The following is a 25,318-nucleotide window of genomic DNA, read 5'->3' as shown; positions in this document are numbered from 1 at the left end:
AATGAAGACAATCAATAGTCTTAAAAATGTTTCCTGTCTATTTTAAATCTTTAAGCGGTGTCAGTAGAGTATTAAATAATTGAGGTAGTTAAAAAGGACATAAAATTGAGGAGTCAATATGGATAAGATTGTAGAAATGACAGGGAAAAATACAGAAGTATTGTAGATTAAATGTCAATATTCTGCTGCTGCTTTAATATTCTGGAGAATTTGGTTACAGATACTGATTTGTTTTAGGAGATTTGCTCTAAGAATTTTCCTTTGTAGGATACATTTGGGGATGGCTTTGTTTTGGCATGGCAAGTAGCTCTAATGCCACTGTAATACATTCAGGACTTTCAAATTTGTCTCAGTTTAATGTTTTTTCAGTTGTTGCACAGTACTTTATAACTTTTTTTTTTTTTGAATGGGTGAAAAATGGCTTTGTGGGCTGACGTAGGTCATGGAAAATTGAAAGCCAAAGCTCTAAGATATATAAGTTTTTCATCTCTTGGTTTAGAGGAAAGTCTCTTAGATTTGAGTAGAGGATATCAGTTTTCACATTATTTTACTAATTTTTTTTGTATGTGTGTTCCTTAGACTGAGAGATTTCTTTGACAAGCTGTATAAGCCACAGAAGTTTTATATTCTGATGAATAAGCTGGCCTGTAGTGGTGGAAGCGATGATGAAGATCTTGGCTAGCAGAGCACATGGTCTGTTTTTACCATTTCTAGTTTAAGTAGGCTGCACTATAAGTGGCTTAGGATGTAGTTGGCTGCTGCTCACTTAGTCTGGCACAGATCACAGAATCTCCCTTTTCAAAGTTGAGACACTTGACTTTGTGCTGAAAATGTCTTTTTAGCGTTTAAATTTTCATTCTCTTCCCTTTACTTCTTGATTATTTTTTCAAGGTCTATGTACAGACATGGAGCACTCAGAATCTTTCTATGACCATTACACGAGATGAGTATCCATCCCACCCTATGGTGCTCCGAGGTATTAATCAGAAGGCTGCCTTTCCACAGTACCAGCCTGTCGTCATGCTGGAGAAGGGATATACCATCCACTGGAATGGGCCGGCACCACGGACTACATTTCTATACCTCGTCAACTTCAACAAGTATGTTTCTGTTACTGTTATTTCAAATAGTTGAGCAAGTAGTAATTTAGTGGAGAAAAAGAATAACTTATGTCTCCTTTGCAGCAAGCAAAGAAAGCCAGTTTTACGTACTTTGCTTCTCTTGTGGGGAGGCTGTATATTTTGTGTTGATGGAATTAAGAGATTATACAAATTGAATCCTGTCATTTCAAAAGCATTTTTTTTCTCTGTGGTCAAGTTATTATGCACATAAAGCCATTCAACAATAGGTTTTAATACTGCTGAATGCTTTAATTCCCTCTAGCTGGGATGGGAAGTAGTTTTCTATGCTGTTCCAGTGGAGCATTTGCTTACCTGAAAAATTAAAAGATTTTTGAGGCTGAGTTTAGACTTGGCAGAAGAAAGTTGTGGGATGGATTAGTAATGCCTGCTAGGGGCAAGAAGTGAAAGAGTTGGGACATGAAGGCCAGGTATTTGCTAGCCCTGCCTGAAAGCACTATTTTATCCCTTCTTGATTTCTCAGTTGTCTGTTCTAATATCACAGGCAATCCAAGGGGCTATTTTTATAATTGATTTATTCAAGTGTTTATTGTGTGTAAGTTGACATAAAGGTGAATGAGAGAAGTACTTGCCTTCTAGGAGTTCAGAGTAGACAGGTAGAAAAAACTCAAGTAAATAGATAAACCAAAGCTATTTTTTAGTGGACAAATGATAGAGCAACTATTAAATAATTCTGCCTAAGGGAGTTGAGCCAGGCTGCAGTGAGGAATGATTCTGATGAAGCAATCTGTCTTGTTATATTAATAAAAGCACAGTGTTGGGAAAGGGCCAGTTCTCCTGGGGGAAATGATGGAGTCAGTGTGATGGGGACATAGAGTGTATCAGGGGAAATGACAGAAGGTGAAACAAGGAAGGTGGGATGGGACTATTTAGGAAGGGAGGGGTTAACCACATGTATCTTATCAATCTAGATACATGTGGCTATTAACCCATGCGACTCCATGAAACTGCTGAGATATGTACCTGAAAAATTGAAATGGCTTGTTCACCTGAGTCGTCATCAAGCCCTGACTTGTCAGAACACTCTTAAAACATGCAGTTGAAATGAATATAGAAGGACTAGAGCATATAGGAATTCAGCTTTAAGCAAGTCACTTCCAAGGATGATGAACATCGTGGCACATGCCCTTGTTCTGAGATTGTTAGGGCTCTGGCATGTGCTCTGAGCTGAACCGTTACCATTACTGTTACTGTTTTCCTGTAATCCTTGCTGCGGCCCTCTGTGCCCCACCCACACAGTCAACCAAGCCCCAAGGCCAGTACTCATTCTTGTCTCTTCCTTTTCGCTCATCACTCCATCTTATCCGTAACTGCACCCTGTTGGTTCCAGCTCCTAAAGTCATCTAAATCTGTCCACTTCTTTCTACCCACAGTGTTTGTGGCTAAGTCAAGCCCTCATCATCTCTTGCCTGGCTCCGTGGAGCAGTCCCCACTTCAGTCTCCCCACCTCCAATCCTTAGTCCATATTGTGGCCAGAGTGAGATTTCTGAAAGCCCAATCTGATATCATCAGTGAGTTGCAGAGAAGTCAATGAAAGAAACAAACAATTGTCAGAGAGGATGGAGAAATGTCAAAGGGTGATCAGTATTCTATAAGTTATATTGGGCAGAATTATGAATTGGAGGTGAGGTATGACAATAAAATGATATGCAGCGTTTTGTAAAGTACCGTGCATACCTTTCCATCAGATACTGAGCAAGTAAAGACATTTTAAAGTGGAAAAAAAATGCTGAGCCTAGAAGTTTCAAAAATCCACATGGGCGTGAAATTCAGTCATACTTGTTTAATTAGCTGAAAGTTTATAAAAATTACATGATGGTCAGAGGCAAAAGGAAGAGATGGACAATTTTTTACCCCTCAATTTAAGATAATTATAGGGAAGTCATAGATTTTGTCATAATGCCTTTTCTGAAAATAACACTTTTAGAAGTTATGAAAGCAGTACTTATTCATTAAACAAAATAAGGAAAATATAGAAAAACATAAAGAAAATGGAAATAATCTATAGTTCTCCTAACCAAAGCGAGGCATTGTAAACATATATAGTATATTCCCCTCTTTCTAACCTCAAGTTGCTTTGTGTCTGTGGATGTGCCATAATTTTTTTAACTACCCCCCTTACCCCATGAACATTTAGGTTGTTTCTCCTGCGCGCCCCCCCACCCTGCATTTTGCTATTATAGACAATAATTCATAGAACATCTTTTCTATCTTTTGTCTGCATTTTCTAATTATTCTTTAGTGGGATTATTTTTTTTCACTTGAAAACCTAGGTGAACAATATATATATATATTTTTTTTTTCCTTGAGACAACATCTTGCTCTATTGCCCAGGCTAGAATGCGGTGGTGCAATCTTGGCTCACTGCAACCTCCGCCTCCTGGGTTAAGTTGACCCTCCTACCTAAGCCTCCCAGGTAGCTGGGACTACAGGCGTATGCCACCACACCCAGCTAATTTTTGTACTTTTTATACAGATGGAGTTTTGCCATGTTGCCCGGGCTGGTCTTGAACTCATGCACTCAAGTAATCCACCTACCTCAGCCTCCCAAAGTGCTAGGATTATAAGCATGAGCCACTCCGCCTGGCTATGTGAAGAATTTTAAGGCCTTCTTACATATTATTTAAACATTTTTTAGAATGACAAAAAAGTTTGGGCAATAGTGATGATGATTGAACAACATTGAGAATGTACTTATTGCCACTGAACCATATGGCTAAAAATTATTAAAATGGTAAATTTTATCCTAGGTATATTTACTATAATAAAAAGGTCAAAAAAGAGAGAAAATGATAAAAAGTGGAAATGTTTTTAATTTTTAAAAAGGATTAATTTTATATTTAAGGACACTAAGAAAATCCTAGGGCCATTTAGTGATATGAATCAAAAGCTTTAAAAAGGCATATACCTTTACATACAGCAATTTTCCCACTAGGAACTCATCCTAATACATTTATAAAAGGTAAAATTATAAACAAAAAAATTCTTTAGAATGCTTTTTGCCAGTGTACAGTTCCACTCTCCATATATTAGTGCTTCCTTGTACACCTATACCCAACCATCTCACTTAATTTTCTTATCTTTTTAGAGTGTCTAAGTCTGTTTTATCCAACTTTTTAATGTTCTTTGAAATCCTGTTAAAACTAAGAATTTTTAGGGCTGGACACGGTGGCTCACGCCTGTAATCCCAGCACTCTGGGAGGCTGAGGTGGGTGGATCACTTGAGGTCAGGAGTTCGAGACCGGCCCGGCCAACATGGTGAAACCCTGTCTCTACTAAAAGTACAAAAATTAGCCGTGCATGGTGTTGTGCCCCTGTAATCCCAGCTACTCGAGAGGCTGAGGCAGGACAATTGCCTGAACCTGGGAGGTGGAGGTCACAGTGAGCTGAGATCGCGCCACTGCACTCCAGCCTGAGTGAAAGAGCAAGACTCCATCTCAAAAACAGCAACAACAACAACAAAACAAAAACAAAAAATTTTAAAGGTTCATATTTTTGCTGTATATCTATTGATATGAGAAATTTGAGCAACAGATGAAGGTGGGTGATTTGTTAGTATGCTGTGGTTCAGAACTTCCACTGTCAGTGGCCCAACACACAGAAGAAATTTAAGGAGGAGAAAACTATGGGCAGGAAGTGGAAGAAGTGGCGCATGAAGGACAGTTATCTGCATACGCTATAGTACTTAACAGATAATGGCTGAAGTGTAAACTAATTTTTTTATGTTTCTCCTTTAAAGGAATGACTGGATTCGAGTTGGCCTTTGCTATCCATCAAACACAAGTTTTCAAGTTACCTTTGGCTATTTGCAGCGGCAGAATGGCTCATTATCCAAAATTGAAGAATATGAGCCTGTGCATTCACTGGAAGAACTGCAAAGAAAGCAATCCGAGAGGAAATTCTATTTTGACTCCAGCACGGGGTAATTCAGTGAAACCAGGGAATGAGAATTATTCCTATTTTTCTTTAATGGTGAAATTGCTAGTTCTTCAGCATCGTGGCTGTTTAGTGAAGCAGCTGATGTGGGTAATTCTCTGCACATCTCTATCAGAGGTTTAGAGGGGAACTAGAATGGCTCGTAATTATAGTTGGCAGTAGGGATCGAGTGAAGATGTTTGCTGTATACGTATTGAGGCAATTTAGAGAAAGAAATTATCCCTTGTCGATGAAGAACCAGTAGGCCCAGTTGGAAATTACAATAATTTTTTCCCATAATAATGTTCTTCATATGTTTATTTACATGTGATATAGTTCATATTTCAGTGAAAGCTCATTTTTCTCTTCATGACTTAGGCTATCTTTCAAGTTGACCTTGAGTTTTTGAAAATCACTGTGTAACTGTGGAATATTTGCTTTCAACTTTCTCTAGGCTGCATCTTTCCACTTTTTAATTCCAATCCTGTTCTTCTGGGGTCCTGTTGGTTTTGACTGCTTTTACCCAGTTACAGTCTCTCAGCCTGTGGGCTATGGTAGGCTCCATCTCCTGTACTCTTCCAGCAGGTAGCATGTTCCTTCAGCCTCTCTCCTCAAGCAGACATTCCTCCTATATGCCATTGTCTATGCACTATAAAGATACCAATGGAAAGAAGATGCATTTCTTCTGCAAACTCACCGTCCATTGAGGAATGTGGGCATGTAAAGCAAGTCATTAGAGAAGGAAAGGTTGAATGCTCTCGGTTCTATATTCAATGTGGCTTTTGGATTGCCTCAGAAGTTCAGCCTACAGTAACCAGTGACATCCTGAGAGGGTGATCCTGGAGCTAATTCTTGAGAAACACTTAGGAGGAGATGGAAAAAGAAATGGGTGAAATGTCTTACACAGAAGAGACAGTGTGCACAAATGCATGGGGGCATGGTAGAACATGGCATTGCATGTTTGGGGAAAGGCAAGAAGTTCAGAGTGGGGAGAAGGGTGGTGAGATTGACTTGGGGAATGAAGTCGGGGCTCAGTTGTTAAGTGCCTGGTTAGCCTTTAAATAAGATGCAACTCATTTGCCCTCCCAGTCCTCCACCAGCCAGTGTTATCAGCTTAAAAGTTTTATTGTCATAATTGTCTCCAATTTTTAATTTTTCTTTTTCTTTCTTTCTTTTTTTTTTTTTTTTTTTTTAAGAGATGGTGTATCCCTATGTTGCCCAGGCTGGAGTGCAATTCACAGGCATAGTTGTGGTACACTATAGCCTTGATCTCCTGGGCTCAAGTGATCCTCCCACCTCAGCCTCACAAGTAGCTGCTGCCACCACACCCAGCATTGATTTTCAATTTTTGATTAGACTTAAACAACTACCTGGACTTTCATTCTGTAGATGATAGAACTTCCAGATTCCCATTTGATCTTCCACAAGAATAAAAAGAATATCCACATTTGGAAGGATAGTCTGGTGACAAGTTAATGATTAAAAGTGTAAAAAGATGTAAAATACTTTCTGATCTGAGTATTTCAAGAATCCTGAGGTCCTAATTCTTTTTATTAGATTGGTGCAAAAGTAATTGTGGGTTTTGCCTTTTTTTTTTTTTTTTAATGCTCTCAGTCCTAGAGATACTCAGCGTGCCATTTGAGCTGATTTATACCTCATAATCTCAACTTTGTACTGTTTATTGACCTCATTAAAATGTGAATTCTTCATCTCTAGTAATCAGTCACACTTGATCAAGTTTTTTTAGAATCTTGACTTCCTTTGGTTTGGAAGGACTGGGTTTGCTGATAGAGATTGAACTGCTACCTGGAAGTTAGACTTTTTCATTCATCTTGGCAGTGGGAAGATAATTCAGAATGGGTGGGATGGACTGTTCATTTTGCCTGGTTTTGGCCCTAATATAGACCGAAGGAACCCAGGTCCATCTGCTCTTCATAAATATCACAGGAATTGATTTGAGACTTTATCTTGGCCTTAGCCAAAGAAGTCACAGTTCCTGTTTTTATTATTTCAGTTTTATGCCTTAACCAAAATGATTTATGAACGAGAACAACAAAAAGAATGAACCCCACTAATTTACCAAATCCTAAACTCAACACATTATGTATAAAGTGTTCCAAGGAATTTTTGAGCCAAACCAAATTTCATCCCCCCAAATTAACCTATCGAACTAATTCAAACCAGAAATCAGCTTTGATATGTTCCACAACAATGGAAGCAGGGTATGAAATATTTCCTAAAGTGTTACTGCATTTGACTTAGGACCCTTGAAGGATAGAAAGAAAACAGAAATAACTATTCATTTTGTAATTTATGTTTTAAGGAAAAGTTACTAATTGGAGGAATATCCCTTTTGGCCATGAGCTGATTTGAGGAATTTTGTAAGTTTTTGAGAATAAGTCTAACTACGTGGATTGGTTTCTGTTTTGTGCAGGTTACTGTTTTTGTATCTCAAAGCCAAAAGCCACAGGCATGGCCACAGTTACTGTTCATCTCAGGGATGTGAAAGAGTCAAGATCCAGGCAGCCACAGACTCAAAGGACATCAGTAACTGCATGGCCAAAGCATACCCACAGTACTACAGAAAGCCATCAGTGGTCAAGCGGATGCCGGCCATGCTCACTGGACTCTGTCAAGGCTGTGGCACTCGGCAGGTAAACAAGGATGAAAAGTGGTCTGTGGCCAAGGAGAAAAAGTCAGAGGGTTTCTTTGCAATAGGAGCACTTTTCTTTGAAACATCTATATTGCCCATTTATGGACATTGCATGGCATCTCCTGAATTTTGGCCCATGCTAAAATGTGAAGCACGTAAGAAGCAAACTAGTTCAAATTTATGACAGAGATACTTGCTCCTGTGATACGTCAGTTTACCCTGAACAACTGCAGATTTTCCACAGTTTGAAATTAGAGGTTGCTATGTTGGTCCTCATTTTATTTCTTTCTCAGATGTTTGATTCTGTTGCAATATGACTGTTGGATTTACATGCTAGTGATGTAAAAAAGATACTTTGTTTTGTTGGCACAGTGTGAAATTTCTTTTCAAAAATACAGCTAATATGAAAATTGTTTCCTTTTTATAAGGTGGAAATCCGCTCTTATTTTTGAAGCGTATGCTATTATTTCTATCTGTAATTAAAGTACAGACTATCACATCACTCTATCATTTTTATTTTTAAAAAAAGTACAGACTGACTTTGGTTAGAAATGAAAATGCTTCTTCTAACATTCTTGATTAGATGGCCGCCTACTGGATCTCAAGAAAGCACTGCAATGAAAGTGAACCCAAAATACAAACTAAAATTGGGCATACAGAAGGGGTTCCAAAGGAAATCAGATAGTTCCAAGTGAAAAAACAAACGATGGAGCTGCCCTGATTTATATTTCACACAAACAAATATGGGCTAAGGGAAATGGTTCTCAAAGTGTGACCCCCAGACCAGCAGCATCAGGATCCCCTGGAAACTTGTAGAAAATAGGAATTCTTGGGCCCAACCCTCATCCTACTGAGTCAGCAACTGTGGGGCTGGGGCCTGGCAATCTATTTTAACCAACCCTGCAGCTGATTCTGATACATGTTCACATTTGAGTTCCACTGATAATTTTTTTAAAAAAGCAATAATTACCACAAATATGCATACTGCCTATTAATATGGAGAAAACTAAATCTTTCTTTTCATTTCTTACTATTCTAAGTGATTTAAGAAAACAAAATTACTTCCACTAATAAGTTCCATATTTCTCTCTCTTTTTTTTTTTTCATTATTTATATCCATTCATGGCAGTAAGAGCAGGAAGAAAGAGGTGGATTTGTGTTTCCCACTAGAATGTATAAGTCTTTTTTTGTTTTGTTTTGCTTTTTGTTGTTGTTGTTGAGATGGAGTCTCTCTCTGTTGCCCAGGCTGGAGTGCAGTGGCATGATCTCGACTCACTGCAACTTTGCCTCCCGGGTTCAAGGGATTCTCCTCCCTCAGCCTCCTGAGTAGCTGGGACTACAGGTGCATGTGACCACACCTGGCTAATTTTTGTATTTTTACTAGAGATGGGGTTTTGCCATATCTCCCAGGCTAGTCTCTAACTCCTGACCTCAAGTGATCTGTCCGTCTCGGCTTCCCAAAGTACTGGGATTACAGGTGTAAGCCTCTGCACTGGCCAATTTTTTTTTTTTTTTTAATGGCAACTCTACTATCACAGTCTTAGTCTCTCATATTTCTGAGCCACCTCTATTCTCTCATACAAGTAAAATCAAAAATAAACCAACCAGAGAAACCAACAACAACAAAAACAACCCTGCATATGAAAGTTATATGATTCCTTGCCAGGCTGATATAATAATCTGACTGTTAAAGTGACATTTTGAGATAGTCTTTGTGGGGAAGTAAATTTTCCAGCCTAATTCTCAAGCTGGATTTGTTAAGACCCTTCAATACTGAAGAGACTTTGTATAATTTATAATAAACATTATAACTTATAAAAATAATTTAATTAACATTGGAAATATTCTAGGCCTATGTTGTTAAATGATTCCATGCACTCATACTTAGCATTCTTTATCTTTTGTGTGTGAAGCATTGATCAGAATTCATTTTTTTTAAATGTATTGATTACTGACTTTGTGCAGTTGCAAAGTAGTTGAAGTCGCTGGGAACATCACTTTTACTTGAAAATTTGTGGGTAATTTTTTTTTTCTTAAATATAGAGGTGGGGTCTCACTATGTTGCCTAGGCTGGTCTCAAAGTCCTGGGCTCAAGCGATCCTCCCACTTTGGCCTCCCAAATTGTTGGGATTAGAGATGTGAACTACCATGCCCGGCCTAATTTTTGTTCTGACTGTCAAAACCAAACACATGTATATTAGGAGTAAATAGGAAAATTCATAGGAATTTTTGACCCCAAACTTGGAGACTTCAAAGAACTACCCAGCTTCCGACTTGGGATCATTTTGACTGTTTATTTTTTGTTTTTTGTTTTTTTTTTGAGATGGAGTCTCACTCTGTCGCCCAGGCTAGAGAGCAGTGGTACGATCTCAGCTCACTGCAACCTTCATCTCCCAGGCTCAAGCAGTTCTCCTGCCTCAGCCTCCCAAGTAGCTGGAACTACAGATGTGTACCACCTGCCTGGCTGATTTTTGTATTTTTAATAGAGACTGGAGTTCGCCATGTTGACCAGGCTGGTCTTGAACTCTGGACCTAAGGTGATCCACCCATCTCAGCCCCCCAAAGCGCTGGGATTACAGGCATGAACTACCATGCCCGGCTGATTGTTTATTCATGCAGGGAAGTTTTTAACATTGGTTTGTATGGACAGTGTACCTCTAAGTGTTAAACTGTGTGAGAGTTAAGTGTCTTTGAATGAGAAGAGAGCCCTTAGGGAGGAGACAGGTTTTGGAGACTGGGAGTAATTTGGAGGAGTACAGGGAAAAGGGAAGGGCGTTCTTGGGAAGGGAACAGCATCAGCAAAAGCAGAGTGGCAAGGAAGAGGGTGGAGTGCTTGTGGGAAAGTGAGGCCCTGCCTGAGTGTAACAGAACAGGGAAAAATAGGGGCCTGTCTATAAGGCACAACTCTGTTTATGGAATGCCTTGCAGGTCACAAAGAGGAGTTGAGACCTGCGCATGTTCAAAGTTAGTAAACGTTTCTTAACAGGGTAGTCCTTGTTATCTACACTTCTTTCCTCGTTCCTAGAGTGACTGAGGGACCATGGTCTGAAAAAAACTTTAAAAAATATTTGTGCCTGTTTTTCCATAAAATGTTTACAAAGATTTAAATATAAATACAAAGCACATTTATTTAATCAGTTATGGAACTGAAGTGAACAACAAGAATAATATTTATTTGAAACTGGGATTGCTCCAGAAAATGAGGAACAAATATATACTTACTGTGTTAAGAATATCAAGATGGAATTCTAGGTCATGAAATATGTACAAAAAGTTCAGAATAAGAAATACAACCACTGGCTTTAATTATAATTAACTTTATATTGAGGGAACCTTTTGGAGGAAGGTAAGAGTTGCCATAAATATGGAACTTCTTCTCTGTCTAGGTGGTGTTTACTAGTGATCCTCATAAAAGTTACCTCCCTGTGCAATTCCAGTCACCTGATAAAGCAGAAACCCAGCGTGGAGACCCGTCTGTTATTTCTGTAAGTACCATCTGGTGTTGTCTTAGTCTGTTCTAGGTGGTATAACAAAATGCCATAAACTAGGTAGCTTATAAACAACAGAAATTGGCTGGGTGAGGTGGCTCACACCTGTGATCCCAGCACTTTGGGAGGCCAAGGTGGGCAGATCATAAGGTTAGGAGATCGAGACCGCCCTGGCTAACATGGTGAAACCCTGTCTCTACTAAAAATACAAAAAATTAGCCGGGCGTAGAGGCGGGTGGGTGCCTGTAGTCCCAGCTACTCGGGAGGCTGAGGCAGGAGAATGGCCTGAACCCGGGAGGCGGAGACTGCAGTGAGCCGAGATCGCGCCACTGCACTCCAGCCTGTGCAACAGAGTGAGACTCTGTCTCCAAAATAAATAAATAAATAAATAAAAATAAACAACAGAAATTTATTTCTCACAGTTCTGGAGGCTGGAAAGTCCAAGGGCAAGGCACCAGCAAATTGAGTGTCTGGTGAGCCTGGTTCATAGATGGCACCTTCTCACTGCGTCCTCACAGGGTAGAACGGTCCAGGGGTCTCTCTCAGGCTTCTTTTATAACAGCACTGATCCCATTCATGGGGGTTACACTGTTGTGTCCTGATCGCTTCCCAAAGATTCTACCTGCTAATACTGTTACCTTGGAGATTAGGATTTCAACATAGAAATATTTGGCAGGACACAGACATTCAGACCAAAGCAGATGTGTACACCGTCACAGCTTCTTGCTTTTATCTTCTATCTTGGTGACATGAATTACTTCTGGCTATAGTCACTGGTTTGTCATCACATTTTCTATTGTTGGTAGCAAGCAATACGATAGAGGTATAAATACCTCCTAAACATTTGTATTTTTAAATACATTTAAGAAATTTTTTTTCCTGAGTAGATTGTGTTTATTCATTAACCTTATTCTTTGAAACTTAAAATAAGCTTCAAGATTGTTTAAGATATGGGAAATGAAAGTTTTAACATCTCTTCGGCCTTTTATTTTAAGGTTGCCTCTTCTCTATTTTTTCAGTTGAGGAAAATGAAGATGCAAAGTGTTAGTTGTCTTTTCTAAGTGGCTTGATGGAAGTATAGACATGAGTTGCAGTGTCAACACTAGCATTTGCGCATAGAGCAAGGTTAGCCACTGAGAACCAGGTCTCAGCATGTGGCCTGTCCAAAATCAGGTTGACCTAGGTGCCACCATACAAAGAACTCTTTGGGTGACAGGTATCCAGCCTTTCAAGTAATACTCAGCCAAGTCCTGTGCCATCTTATGTGGTCTTTTTAGGGGCTTGGTTTTTTTAGTGGTGGGCAACATAATCACAAATCCATATATATGTGGAGAAAATTAAATTTTACTTTTTTTTCTTAATTTTTTTATTGTCATAAAGTACACATAAACTTTACTATCTTAACCATTCTCAAGTGGGCAGTTCAGTGGCATGAAGTCCATTCATACTGTTGTACAACCATCACTACCATCCAGCTCCGGAACTTAAGTTCTACTTCACAACTCTGAATTAAGACTATCCCTATGTAACTGTAGCTCAAAGATTCTTGGTTTTTGTTGTTGTTGTTGTTGTCTGTTTGTTTGTTTGTTTGTTTGTTTGTTTTTGAGATAGGGTCTCCCTCTTCACCCAGGCCAGAGTGCGGTGGCGCAATCTCAGCTCACTGCACCCTCCACCTCCCAGGCTAAATTGATCCTCCCACGTAGCTGGGACTAAAGGCACATGCTTTAGTCCCACTTGGTTAATTTTTAAAATATTTTTTATAGAGATGGAGTCCTACTGTGTTGCTCAGGCTAGTCTTGAACTCCTGGGCTCAAGTGATCTTCCTGCCTTGGCCTTCCAAAGTGCTTGGATTACAGGTGTGAGCCACCACACCAGGTTAAAGATTCTTCAAGTCTGTGTTTATGCTTGTTCCCCTCCTTTAGCAGTCCTGCATTTTGTAATACACCCGTGATGTAATTTTATTGGCATGAAATTTGCTAGCTCAGCATCTGAATGCAGTCAGCTACATGAGGAACCTGATCCCAGCCTGTTAGCATGGTAACTGGTGGGAGTTGCATGAGGGAAGCAGGTGGGTGCTGAGTGTCACTGTTCTAGTAGGTTACTAGGTAATAGAGAGAAAGAGAGAGAGAGAGAGAGAGAGAGACAGAGATGGGAAGAGCGTTTTGCCAAAAAAAGAAAAAAATCTCAGGCAGGCTATGCCCCAGAGTCTGAAAACATTGTTTGACTCTGTTGTTACACACTGGGTGCCTGGGACTCTAGAAAAGTCATATTTATCCCCAATACTTTTTACATTCATTATCTGAAAACTCTTCCCTAAGATCTGGGATTGCATTAGGGTTTTTTGGTTGTTTTTTTTTTTTTTTTCCTTTTTTTTTTTAAGACAGAGTCTTGCTCTGTCATCCAAGCTGAAGTGCAGTGGCTTGATCTTGGCTCACTGCAACCTCTGCCTTCCGGGTTCAAGAGATTCTCCAGCCTCAGCCTCCCGAGTAACTGGGATTACAGGTGCTAGGCACCATGCCCAGCTAATTTTTTTATTTTTAGTAGAGATGGGGTTTCACCATGTTGGCCAGGGGGCTGGTCTTGAACTCCTGACCTCAGGTGATCCACCCTCCTTGGCCTCCCAGAGTGTTGGGATTGCAGGCATGAGCCACTGCACCCAGCTGGTTTGGGGTTTTTTTTTAAGACAGTGTCTTGCTATGTTGCCCAGGTTGACCTTGAACTCCTAGACTCAGGTGACCCTTCTACCTCAGCCTCCCAAGTAGCTGAGATCACAAGCATGGGCCACAGTACCTTGCTTTGCTTTAGTTTTCATGGAAAGTATTGTGGGTTTTTTAAGCAACAGGCTTTGGGGATACTTTTCATGGGGGCAGTCTGAATATGTTGAGGACTGTTAGGTATTTTTTTTCTTAAATGTACCTCAATTTTAAGTAGTGAGATTTAAAAACATAAGGAAATCATGTCTAGTCTTTCCACATATAAAATTTACTTCAAATGCTTCCAGAACTATTTTCACTGGATTGGTGCAATTAGCTAAAGGGCTTTTTTTTTTTTTTTTTTCTTGAGACAGAGTCTCACTCTGTCACCCAGGCTGGAATGCAGTGGCACCATCTCCGCTCACTGCAGCCTCCGCCTCCTGGGTTCAAATGATTCTCCTGCCTCAGCCTCCCAAGTAGCTGGGATCACAGGCATGCACCACCACGCCCGGTGTATCTCTAAGTAGAGCTGGAGTTTCACCTTGTTGGTCAGGATGGTCTTGAACTCCTAACCTCAGGTGATTCACCCACCTCAACCTCCCAAAGTGCTGGGATTGGATTACAGGCATAAGCCACCATACCTGGCCTTAAAGTGCCATTTTGAATACCAGTGAGATCAAAAGTGATTAGAAGTAAAATTTAAATATTATAATTTCCCCAGGCATGGACAGGTGTAGTGGTAAGAACATTTCTCCTTTGTTAGCCTTTAGCATACTTTATAATTTTACACCTTATAAACAGGAACAGTGCCTATGGGTTTAATTAGTGCTTAGTTGTTTTGTTTTGCTCCTTCATTTTTGGCTGAGAAATTAATGATATTTGGAAATATCTGGAGTTCCTTTTTCTTGAAAAGGTCACAAACCACTGATTTAAAGAGGATGACTTTGAAAATTTAGCTCACAATAGTTGTGAAATAAATGTAGTAGTACTTTGTAGCTTAAATTCCGGTAAAATTATCACTTTGTCATTTTGATCTCAGAGGAGAGCTATTATTTGTAGCAAACTACAAATATAAACTAACGTGGAATTCCTGTGGATCAAGGCATGATACATATTTATATGTGTGTGTGTGTATTTTTTGCTGAACCAATATGACAATAAGCCATCTACGCTGAAGTACAGAGGCAGCCACCTATCATTGACTTATAAAGCTTTGACCCCAGTGAGAGTGTGTGTAAGAAGGAATACCTTGAACACTTCAGAGTGAAGTCACCCTGCTTAGCTGAGTGGGGGCCACCATGCCTTGCTCAAAGCAGCTTCTCCAGTCAGCAAACATCAGTCAAGGCAGAATCTATAGGCAGTGCCTAGGAACACAGGCGCAATTTCAGATGGTGAGGAAAAAGCAAGTGAAGCACACAATTTGAATCTTGGAAATATACTTTGAATCATGGGTTTAGAAGACACAGGGAAAGGGCCGGAAAAATGAGTCATCCTGCAGATGTTCTCAAAATGATGATGACAGCAGAAGATGTTTTTGCATTCTCAGGTCAATGGCACTGACTTTACCTTCCGAAGTGCAGGCGTCCTCCTCCTTGTTGTGGATCCGTGCAGCGTTCCATTCCGCTTGACGGAAAAAAAGGTTTTTCCTCTTGCTGATGTCAGTCGCATTGAAGAGTATTTAAAAACAGGCATCCCTCCAAGGTAGGTCAAGCTTGTGCTGTAACAGGGAAAAGCCACCTTAAAGATGTGGAGTGCTCCAAACTGATAATGCCTGGTCAAGTCCGATTTTTTACTCTCTGGACGTTCAGGGCACTATGCAAGGTGTTCATTCCTCTCCTACCTCAGATTGACGCCCATGTCGTCTAAGCTGCTTATCATTGACAAGCCATTGCTTACCTGTGGCAGAACTTGGATGTTGCAACATTTTGCAAAACGGTGGGAAGGCTCTTCGGAGGAAAAATCTCGTTATTTGGAACATTACTATCCCACTTTTTATTTTATTTATTTTTTGAGTCTCGTAAAACAAATATCAGAGCATTATACTTTTTAGTATTAAGTTGATATACTTTGTCCACAGCTCCCTCAGAAGGCTTATTACTATTTTGAAGTGATTTTCCAGGCAGTTTACCTTTGCAGCTCTCTGTCCCACTGATGGTCTTGGACAGCATTGCACTATGATTGTGATACAGCAAGTCATCACCTGGGTCACTTGGAAATGACTGGAAAAGAGTAAATTGATTTTTGAAGTGGTTGAGTGTGCAATCGCTCTTACAGAGCCCTAGTCTGATTGGTTTTCTTTGATGTCTCTGAAGAAAGCTGCACAGGAGAGAAACCTTTTTTTTTCTGGGTTGGTCAGACCCTGCCTGGAGGCAAGGAGATGAACTCAGGGTGTTTTCTGCCTTTGCCGCAGATGTTGATTTATATACCCGCTTTCATTTAATGGAACCATTAAGGAAGGAACTTAAGCTTTCCCCAAATTAAAGGCCTATCTAGCTTTAGAATTATTTTCCAATAGCTTATGCTTTATAGAACCGGATGCCAATAAATTCTGTGAAGTCACTGGATTATTTGGATGTAACATTGAATGTATATATGTAGTTCTGTCTTCTGGCTTAAGACACTTGTACAACTTCAATTTTCTTGCAGGATTTAAAGATTTTTTCTAACGTTGAAAATACATGCACTCACTTCCCCTAAAACAATCTAGGACATAAATCTCACCACAAATATTTAGGACAACATGGTAGTCCTGCAAGGTACCCCATAGATTTAAGAGGTAAAACCAACTCATTAACAGAAAAGCTTTTAAGGTACTGGTAATGCGGTTTCTTGATCTGCCTCTGGTTATGCAGATAGGTTTCGTTTGCAGAAATTCAGTGTGTATGTTGCATTTTAACAAAGTGTTAAGAAGGTATGGAGCAACTGGCAGTGACTTCTAGGGAGACTGAGCACGTGTCTATGTGTATAGGGTTGCGGGGTGACCTGTAAATGATCTTATGGGTAATTCTGACCTATTGAAGAAGGTCAGGTCTGCAGGGTAGCCGTGCTTAGACTGCTGCACTAATTTTAGATTGTGTCACCACTGCTTTAGAAAGACTACAGTAGGCCAGGCACGGTGGCTCACACCTGTAATCCCAGCACTTTGGGAGTCTGAGGCAGGAGGATCACCTGAGGTCAGGAGTTCGAGACCAGCCTGGCCAACATGGTGAAACCTCATCTCTACTAAAAATACAAAAACTAGCCGGCATGTTGGTGGCACCTGTAATCCCAGCTACTGGGGAGGCTGAGGCAGGAGAACTGCTTGAACCTAGGAGGCAGTTTGCAGTGAGCCAAGATTGTACCACTGAACTCCAGCCTGAGCAACAGAGCGAGACTCTGTCTCTAAAAAAAAAAGAAAGAAAGACTACCATAAAGAACCCATATCAGCATGAAACTTAAGGTACTTAATCTTAAGAACCATCAAGACCCACATTAAGACATACTACACAAATTTCAACTTCCTGTAGGTATCCTTGATGACTCTGAAAATAAATCAATCTAATGTTACCTTTTAATTAATAAGAGCTACTCAGAGCCCCCTAAACACTGATTTGTTCTTGAAAATTTTTGTTTCAGTAATACTGGCCAAGAGTTCAGGCACAGTGGCTCATGCCTATAATCCCAGCACTTTGGGAGGCCATGGCGGGACGATTGCTTGAGGCTGGGAGTTCAAGACTAGCCTGGGCAATGTAATGAGACCCTGTCTCTATAAAAAATTTAAAAATTATCTGAGTATGTGGGCATATACCTGTAGTCTCACCTACTGAGGAGGCTAGGACAGGAAGATCCCTTGAGCCCAAGAGTTTGAGGCTGCAGTAAACTATACTTGCATCACTGCATTCCAGCTGGGGTGACAGAGCAAGGACCCTATCTCTAAAAAAACAAAACAAAACAAAAAACAGTTGCCCAGGCTGGAGTGCAGTGATGTGTCCACAGCTCAATGCAGTCTTGACCTCCCAGGCTTAAGTGACCCTCCTACTTCAGCCTTCCAAGTAGCTGGGACTACAAGTGCACACCACCAGCCTGGCTGTTTTGTTTTTTTTTTTTAATTTTGTTATTTTTCTAATTTTTTGTGGAGATGGAGTTTTGCTGTGTTTCCCAGGCTGGTCTTGAACTCCTGGGCTCAAATGATCCTCTTATCTCAGCCTCCCAAAGTGCTGAAATTAAAGGCATGAGCCACTGCACCCGGCTGGCCAAGGACATTTCTGATCAAAGTTTTTGAAACAGTGAGTTTGTATGTACACACACACACACACAAAATAAATACATTATTAAATATATTGCTAAAGGATATGCAACAGAAGTTGAATAAAAGAGACTCTGTTTCTGAATGGAAAAATTAATAAATATTAATTTCATGGACCAGTTTCATGGAAGATAATTTTTCCATGGACTGGAGGTGGAGGGGAATGGTTTCAGGATGATTCAAGTGCATTATATTTACTTAGTCAAAATATAAATTTGACACATTTCCATTAGTGTCCCAAAAGGTACTTTTCTACTGTACTTGACAGTTGATACTGTAGTTCATCTGGAAGAATAAATGAGAAAGTAGTAAAATATAAACAAATTACAGTAATACAAGGGGCTCGTTTTTATCAAATATTAAAATGGACCATGAAGCCATAGGCCAGCATAGTTTTGGCAGAGAAGAGCAAGATCAGAGAAGAACAGAGAATCCACAGATAGGTCCAAGTATGTGTGTTGGTTTACTATGTGACAAAAATGGCAATTCAAGCCATGGAAAACACATTTAGTCATTTATTTATTTTTAGAATTGTGTTTATCCATTTATTTAATAAATAGATAATAGAACTTAAATAAATAGAGTATTTGAAACAAAACAAAACCATTCTCCCATGTTACAGTAGACTTACTCCCTGATAGACAATGGAGAAGGAAGGGTGAGGGGTGGATGACAGGAAATTACTGAATAGGCACAGTGTACATTATTTGGGTGATGGATACCCTAAGTGCCCTGACTTCACCACTATGCAATCCTATGTATGTAATGAAATTGCACTTGTGCCTCACAAATTTATACAAATTATAAACAACAACAACAACAATAGACTATTCCCTAAAAGAGCTGTGCCCCAGACCATCCACTAGGTTAGCAGTCCCCAGCCTTTTTGACATCAGGGACTGGTTTCATGGAAGATAATTTTTCCATGGACCGGAGGTGAAGGGGGATGGTTTCGGGATGATTGAAGCACATTACATTTACTGTGCACTCTTTTTCTATTATTATTACATTGTAATATATAATGAAATAATTATGCAGCTCACCATAATGTAAAGTCAGTGGGAGCCCTGAGCTTGTTTTCCTGCAACTAGATGGTCCCATCTGGGGGTGATGATCAGCAGATCATTGGGCATTAGATTCTCAGGAGCACACAACCTAGATCCTTCACATGTGCAGTTCCCAATAGGGTTCTGCTCCTGTGAGAATTGAATGCCACAGCTGACCTGACAGGAGGCGGAGCTCAGGCTGTAATGCAAGTGTTGGGGGGTGGCTGTAAATACAGATGAAGTTTGCTCGCCTGCTCACCTCCTGCTGTGCAACTTGGTTCCTAATCTACTGGTACCCATCCATGGCCCAGGGGTTGGGAAGCCCTGCACTAGGTGAACTTACGTAAATGACTTGGTTTCTGTGTGCGTTACCCCTTGTAAGAGCAACGTGCAAAGCCCATGGTGGTGGGGTGGAAGAGTGGGAATTGGATGGAAAATCATCTAGGCTTTTTTCTTTTTGGAGTTCTGCTTTTATCTAATATTTCTATTCAGCAGTCAGTTCAGAAAGATACTCAATAGAAAGATACTCATGCTGAAGGATTGAAATTGGCTCTGACTTTCTAAATTTCACATACAGGTCCATTGTTCTGTTGAGCACAAGAGGAGAAATAAAGCAGCTGAACATTTCACACTTACTAGTACCTCTGGGATTAGCCAAACCAGCTCATCTTTATGACAAAGGTTTGTATTTGTATTATTCCATGAAGTTCTTACAGGGCCAGCAACATAGGTAATTTTATGGTGCAATTCAGCTACCAGACCATTTTCATGAGCTTGTTTGCTGGAGTGGGTATCATTAAGATGATTTCTAAATAAGGGCACAATGTGAGAGGAAGTGTGTTGGGATGTGGTTTGTTATCTGGGGCAAAAGGTGGGTGGTGAGAGTTCATTTGCTGATGTAAGGAAGTGCAGAGTTTTTTAATAGCTGCCTTTGTTTTGCTCACCTCCGACTCACCTCCTATATTCTCTTGCTGGAATGTAGCTATAAAAATTGATTTTTTTTTCTTTTTCTTTTTTTTCTTTTTTTTTTTTTTTTTAGGGAGTACCATATTTTTGGGATTCAGTGGAAACTTTAAACCATCATGGACTAAGCTATTTACCAGTCCTGCTGGACAGGGCCTTGGGGTGCTTGAACAATTCATACCTTTGCAGCTGGACGAATATGGTTGTCCCAGAGCCACCACTGTCCGCAGAAGAGACCTGGAACTGCTAAAGCAAGCTTCAAAAGCACATTAGAGACTAACTGTAACTTAAGTGCTGGGGGAAAAAAAATGTGAACTAACTTATTTAATTTATGGCATTTTAAAATGACACTGTTAACCCAACGGAACCATTTTCCAGTTTGATACAGAATGGGGAGAAAAGAAAGCTTTTGAAATCATTGCTTGGATACCAGCTTCATGCACCTTCTAGTTGTACAAAATGTTAAAGACGTTATTTGTATTTGTAAGGCTGGTGTATTCAGAGAGCAGATCTCTTATTCCTCACTTTCCACCCCCGTATTTTGTAATGACCATGAGCAATGTTTTTACTTTTAGTATAATGGGGTGGGGTGGAGTGGGGGCTTCTGAGAGTCAGCCTGAGGTCTTTAGAGGACCAGATATTGTAGCACCTTGGATACTTGAAGTCTAATGCTCAGTCGGGTGGCAGTTGACTTGGTGGCTGGCATGTTCAGCAGTGCCTGGGGCCCTGTTTCTGGGCAGCCTTTGAGGATTTTCTATGATATTGAATGACAGTTTTAAGTGGCAACTCAGGCCCAGCTCATGCCCTTTTTTGCCTGGACATGTGCTATTTTTATTCACTTATATAACAATTACTTGTAAGGGTTAAACTTTCAAACAGGAAGTATATTGGGACAAAAGGGCTCTTGGGGATTAGATATCCCTTTAATCTGTGACCATTGAGCAAAAAATTTTCCTGCAGCAAAAGTCTGAGGCTGTTGGGACCATTTTTGCAGCTTTAATCCTTAGCCTCTTTTGACTGTATATTTGTGTTTAAAATGCAGAGCTCAACTGAATATTTCCTTTTTTGTTTTGTTTTGTTTTTTTTGTTTTAAGAAGTAGGTTTTTTTCCTGAACCGTAAACTTGTATCATTTTAACTTGCACAAAGGAAGTCTGTTCTTGGTATTGCTCTTGCACTTGGGATTTTTGTTATTGTTTTGTGTGATTTTTTAAAGCTTTTCTGTTCACCCTCCTGCCAGGAAAATCCCAGAAAGCTTAATGATACCCCAAAATGATTACACCCAGGGAGGAAAAAAAGGAGCGCTTTCTAGGGTCAGAATCGTGGAGAGAATACTCAGAAATGAACCTCTTTAAAGCCTTACAGGAATGAGTCACTCTTACTTAATGAAATGTTAAAGCCAATTAAAAAGTGTGCTGTGATGCCCAGCTTCCCTTTCCACAGGGTGCATGCGTCTCCTGCTGGTGAATCACATGCGGCAAGAGGCAACTGGCTCCACAGCCTGGGATGCTGCCATACCAAGAGGAAAGAAGCAGCAAAATGCCTTTATGTTGTTCTAAACCCCCCACGCATAAAGTGTAGAGGAGGGATGGCCAAGGGTGGGTGGTAGAAAGTGTGTTCAGGCTGACACTGGCAATGAGTACAGATAATTTCACTTTCCTCTTCCAGGGGCAAAGGCTGATGGCCTCTACCTTTGTATCCAGGAGAAACTGCAGAGCAGCCCTGTGACTTTACAAAATATGCTACCTCAGAGTGCTATCGATAAACCTTTCTAACTGTAAGTGCCCTTACTAAGGGCACATGTCTTAATCAAAGTTAGTTTTTTGTTTTCTGGTTTTTTTTTTTGTATATTGATGAATGAGATCTTACCTATCAAATATATTATTGGATCATGGTTCCTGAAGGTCATTAGAGTTTGAGTGTGCGTATGTGTGTTTTATGACTTAAATATCTTTATGTGTGTTTTTTAGAGCTTGGTTCTTTAAAGATTTGGAGAAGATATGTAAATTACCAAGGCACTTGGTTTTTCTGTTTTATATACTAATAATCAGGGCCTAAGTTAAATAAAAATATGTGTGCATGTATTTTATATATGTGTGTATGTGAATTTATTTATTATTTATTTTTTTATTATTGTTATTATTATTATTTTTGAGATGGAGTCTCGCTCTGTCACCCAGGCTGGAGTGAGGTGATGCAGTCTCAGCTTGCTGCAACCTCCACCTCCCAAGTTCAAGTGATTCTCCTGCCTCAGCCTCCCAAGTAGCTGGGATTATAGGCACTCACCACCATGCACTGCTAATTTTTGTATTTTTAGTAGAAGTGGGGTTTCACCGTGTTGGCCAGGCTGGTCTTGAACTCCTGACCTCAAGTGATACTCCTGCTTTGGCCTCCCAAAGTGTTGGCATTACAGGCATGAGCCACCGCGCCTGGCCTGTATGTGAATTTATATCTCTATCTAAAAATTTAAAATTCCAGATTCCAGCTGTAAAGAAGTTACTGACGGAAGTGAGGAAGACACTTGGTGGACAGAATCCACCAAGTAAATATTGTAAGAGTAAGCTTCGGAAGGGCAGGGACTGTATTCTCCAAGGCAGAGTTTCTCCATCTTGGCTGCACACTGGAATTACCTGAGGAGCTTTAAAAAAAATATAGAGGCCTGGACTTTACTCCCTTCCCCCCAGATTCAGATTTAATTGGTGTTGGGTGCAGCCTGAGCACTGGAATTTTTTTTAAAGCTCCCCAGATGATTCTAATATGCAGCCAGGTTTCGGAACCACGGCACTAATATAATAGGCCCACTGTTTAACTCCAGTCTGTAATTTTTTTGTGACTAAAACGAAATTGCATTTACCTATTATTTTTATTTGCGTTTCCTGTATTACTCACAAAACTCCCAGCCCTAAACAAAGCATTTCTCTATTGTCTCTTTTTAACAGAAGCTTTTAATACAGTTTTTAGTCCTCAGTCCTCTCAAATCATTAAATTGGTTCTATACACTGATATATACATTTCAGGGAATTGGGAGCTAGCAATCTGTTCTATTTCTAACAAGAAAATATATTCAAAGGTCATTTATAAGTTCGTAAGCATTTTCCATCAGGTGAAGCAGTTGGTTGAGCTCCAAAAATGTGGTCGTCCACAAATCAGCCAGCTGACGAGAAACACAGAGGGCTCTCATGTATCCACAGACTGGGGTTTAAGTCTTTGCTGTGATTCCTGCCTCTCCACCTGAGTCAGCATGCCATATATTATCTTCAGAGGCTGGAAGAGAGTGTTGGCAAGAAGATGAAAGGCAGACGCACCATCTCATGGACTATGTCTGCAAAGCAGCCTCTAAGCTGATGTTTAGACTCGGGGATGGGAAGAGAGGATTTATGACTCCTCTGTTCTCTAACTTCATCAAGAGACAAACACATCCTCATGCCATTGAAGTGAGTTACTTTGTCTTGAGGAGGGGAAGGTAATGAAGTGACAGATTGAGGCTTGAGTGCTTTAGATAACTACAGTAGGTTTTCATTCCTTAAGAGATGAGGTCATGTTTGGATGTGTCTGGTTGAGAAGCATTTCAGTAAGAAGGAATGAGCTTAGTTAGTTCAAGTGTTTTTTTCTGTTGTTCCTAGTAGATAAACACAATACATAGATTCAGTGATGACAATGTTTGTTAATTTCATCATGCAGAGTTGGAGCTTACTTCTGGAATTCTTATTTGGTTTTCAGATACTTATTAAACAATGTTTAATAACCTGAGAAATTCCCCTGGAGGTAAAGATCTTTAATAGGGCAGCAGATTTGTATCATTACTGTTAGTCTTAACTTGGTTATAACCCAGTGTGCTGGAAATGTGAGCAGACACTATTTAAGCTAGTTTTCAACAAAAGGTCACGGAGGGAAAAAAAATAAAGGAACTCCATTCCTGGTTCCTTGCTCACAAATGGCAAAATGCTGTTCACGACTTGCTAGACCATTTGAGTCATTTGGAAGAGAAAAGGTTTTTTTGTTTTTCCCTTATTTATCTTCAATTTGAGAAAAAAACTAACAAAAGGATGCTTCAGTAGGCCCTGGTGTTGTGGATAAGGGCATGCACACTTTTTATATTTATGTGGTAAATTTAGAGAATGACTGACTGAACTGTGATTTCTAAATGAGGAACTGTGCCTCACAGGACATCCAAAATTATCAGCCATAGCAAGCTGTGAACATGTTATATCTGAAAATACAGCAAAGGGTGGACCAGAAAACATCTTTATAGATGTGTTTTTGTAATTTTCCTAAGAGGGACAAAATAATTAGTCTAAATATGAAAAATTAAGTTTTAAAGTTCATCCATAGAGAAGCTGGCTTCATGATCACAATTGAAAAATCTGAGTTGGCAAACCTCTGCCTGCAATTCTGAGCTAGGAATCGTTTTTATGTTTTTAAATATAACAAAAGAAAGAAAAAGAAGAGTAATATTTTATGTGGTGAAAACTCTATGACATTTAAATTTCAGTGTCCATAAATCAAATCTTATTGGAACACAGCCAAGCTCATTCTCATATACTTATTAACTGTGGGCAATTCCTGCTGCAGGGGTAGAAATGAGTAGTTGCTACAGAGACTGTCAGTCCAAAAATATTTACTATTAGGCCCTTTACTGAAAAAGTTTACCAACCTTCGATCTCAGTGTAGTGTAGACCGGCGTTCATTGTCCTGTTCTTGGAACCTTCCCACATTGTCAGAATTTTTTAAATAGCAACTTAAGGAAAAAACCTGCATCAGAATCGCCTGAGGTGCTTGATGAAAATGCAGGATCCCAAGCCCCAGCTCAGACAGGAGAACTGGCATTTCCAGGAGTTGTGAAGCTGGGAATATTATGTTATAGCAAGCTCTCCAGATGCTTCTTGTGAACACTAAAGTTTGACCATCTCATAGCATGTAGTGAGGCTGTTCTTCCTTTCCCTCTTTCCCTTCAACAGAGAACACATCTGAACAAAATTGATTTTTTTTTAACCTTAATGATTCTATCTACACAGTCTTCCCTAGAACTTTTTCTGACTAGGGCAGATTTGATATTGGGCTGTTACTGGGGCAAAGGTTTGGAGCCCGTGATTAAGTCCTCCCGCCATGATGCCTGAAATACCACTACAATGATTCCT

General features: G+C 39.9%; 1 protein-coding gene across 5 annotated transcripts in view; it reads left to right on the top strand.

Moving 5' to 3' along the window:
• The window catches only part of CEMIP2 (cell migration inducing hyaluronidase 2), an 86,451-nt gene extending 64,182 nt beyond the window's left edge, over nucleotides 1–22,269 (top strand). For all 5 annotated transcript variants that reach the window (XM_055350781.2, XM_019034044.4, XM_019034042.4 and 2 more), the window contains 7 exons: nucleotides 892–1,100; nucleotides 4,879–5,061; nucleotides 7,489–7,708; nucleotides 11,094–11,192; nucleotides 15,435–15,589; nucleotides 19,797–19,900; nucleotides 20,259–22,269. In XM_055350781.2, the coding sequence (XP_055206756.2) occupies nucleotides 892–1,100; nucleotides 4,879–5,061; nucleotides 7,489–7,708; nucleotides 11,094–11,192; nucleotides 15,435–15,589; nucleotides 19,797–19,900; nucleotides 20,259–20,455 (1,167 nt within the window). In that variant the 3' untranslated portion in view covers nucleotides 20,456–22,269. The remainder of the gene's footprint in view (nucleotides 1–891; nucleotides 1,101–4,878; nucleotides 5,062–7,488; nucleotides 7,709–11,093; nucleotides 11,193–15,434; nucleotides 15,590–19,796; nucleotides 19,901–20,258) is intronic.
• Nucleotides 22,270–25,318: the final 3,049 nt, after the last annotated feature.

Source organism: Gorilla gorilla, chromosome 13 (assembly GCF_029281585.2).
Source record: "Gorilla gorilla gorilla isolate KB3781 chromosome 13, NHGRI_mGorGor1-v2.1_pri, whole genome shotgun sequence".
NCBI classification, from domain to species: Eukaryota; Metazoa; Chordata; class Mammalia; order Primates; family Hominidae; genus Gorilla; species Gorilla gorilla.
Note: the sequence above shows the minus strand (reverse complement) of the source record. Positions and strands in the feature narration are given on the sequence as shown.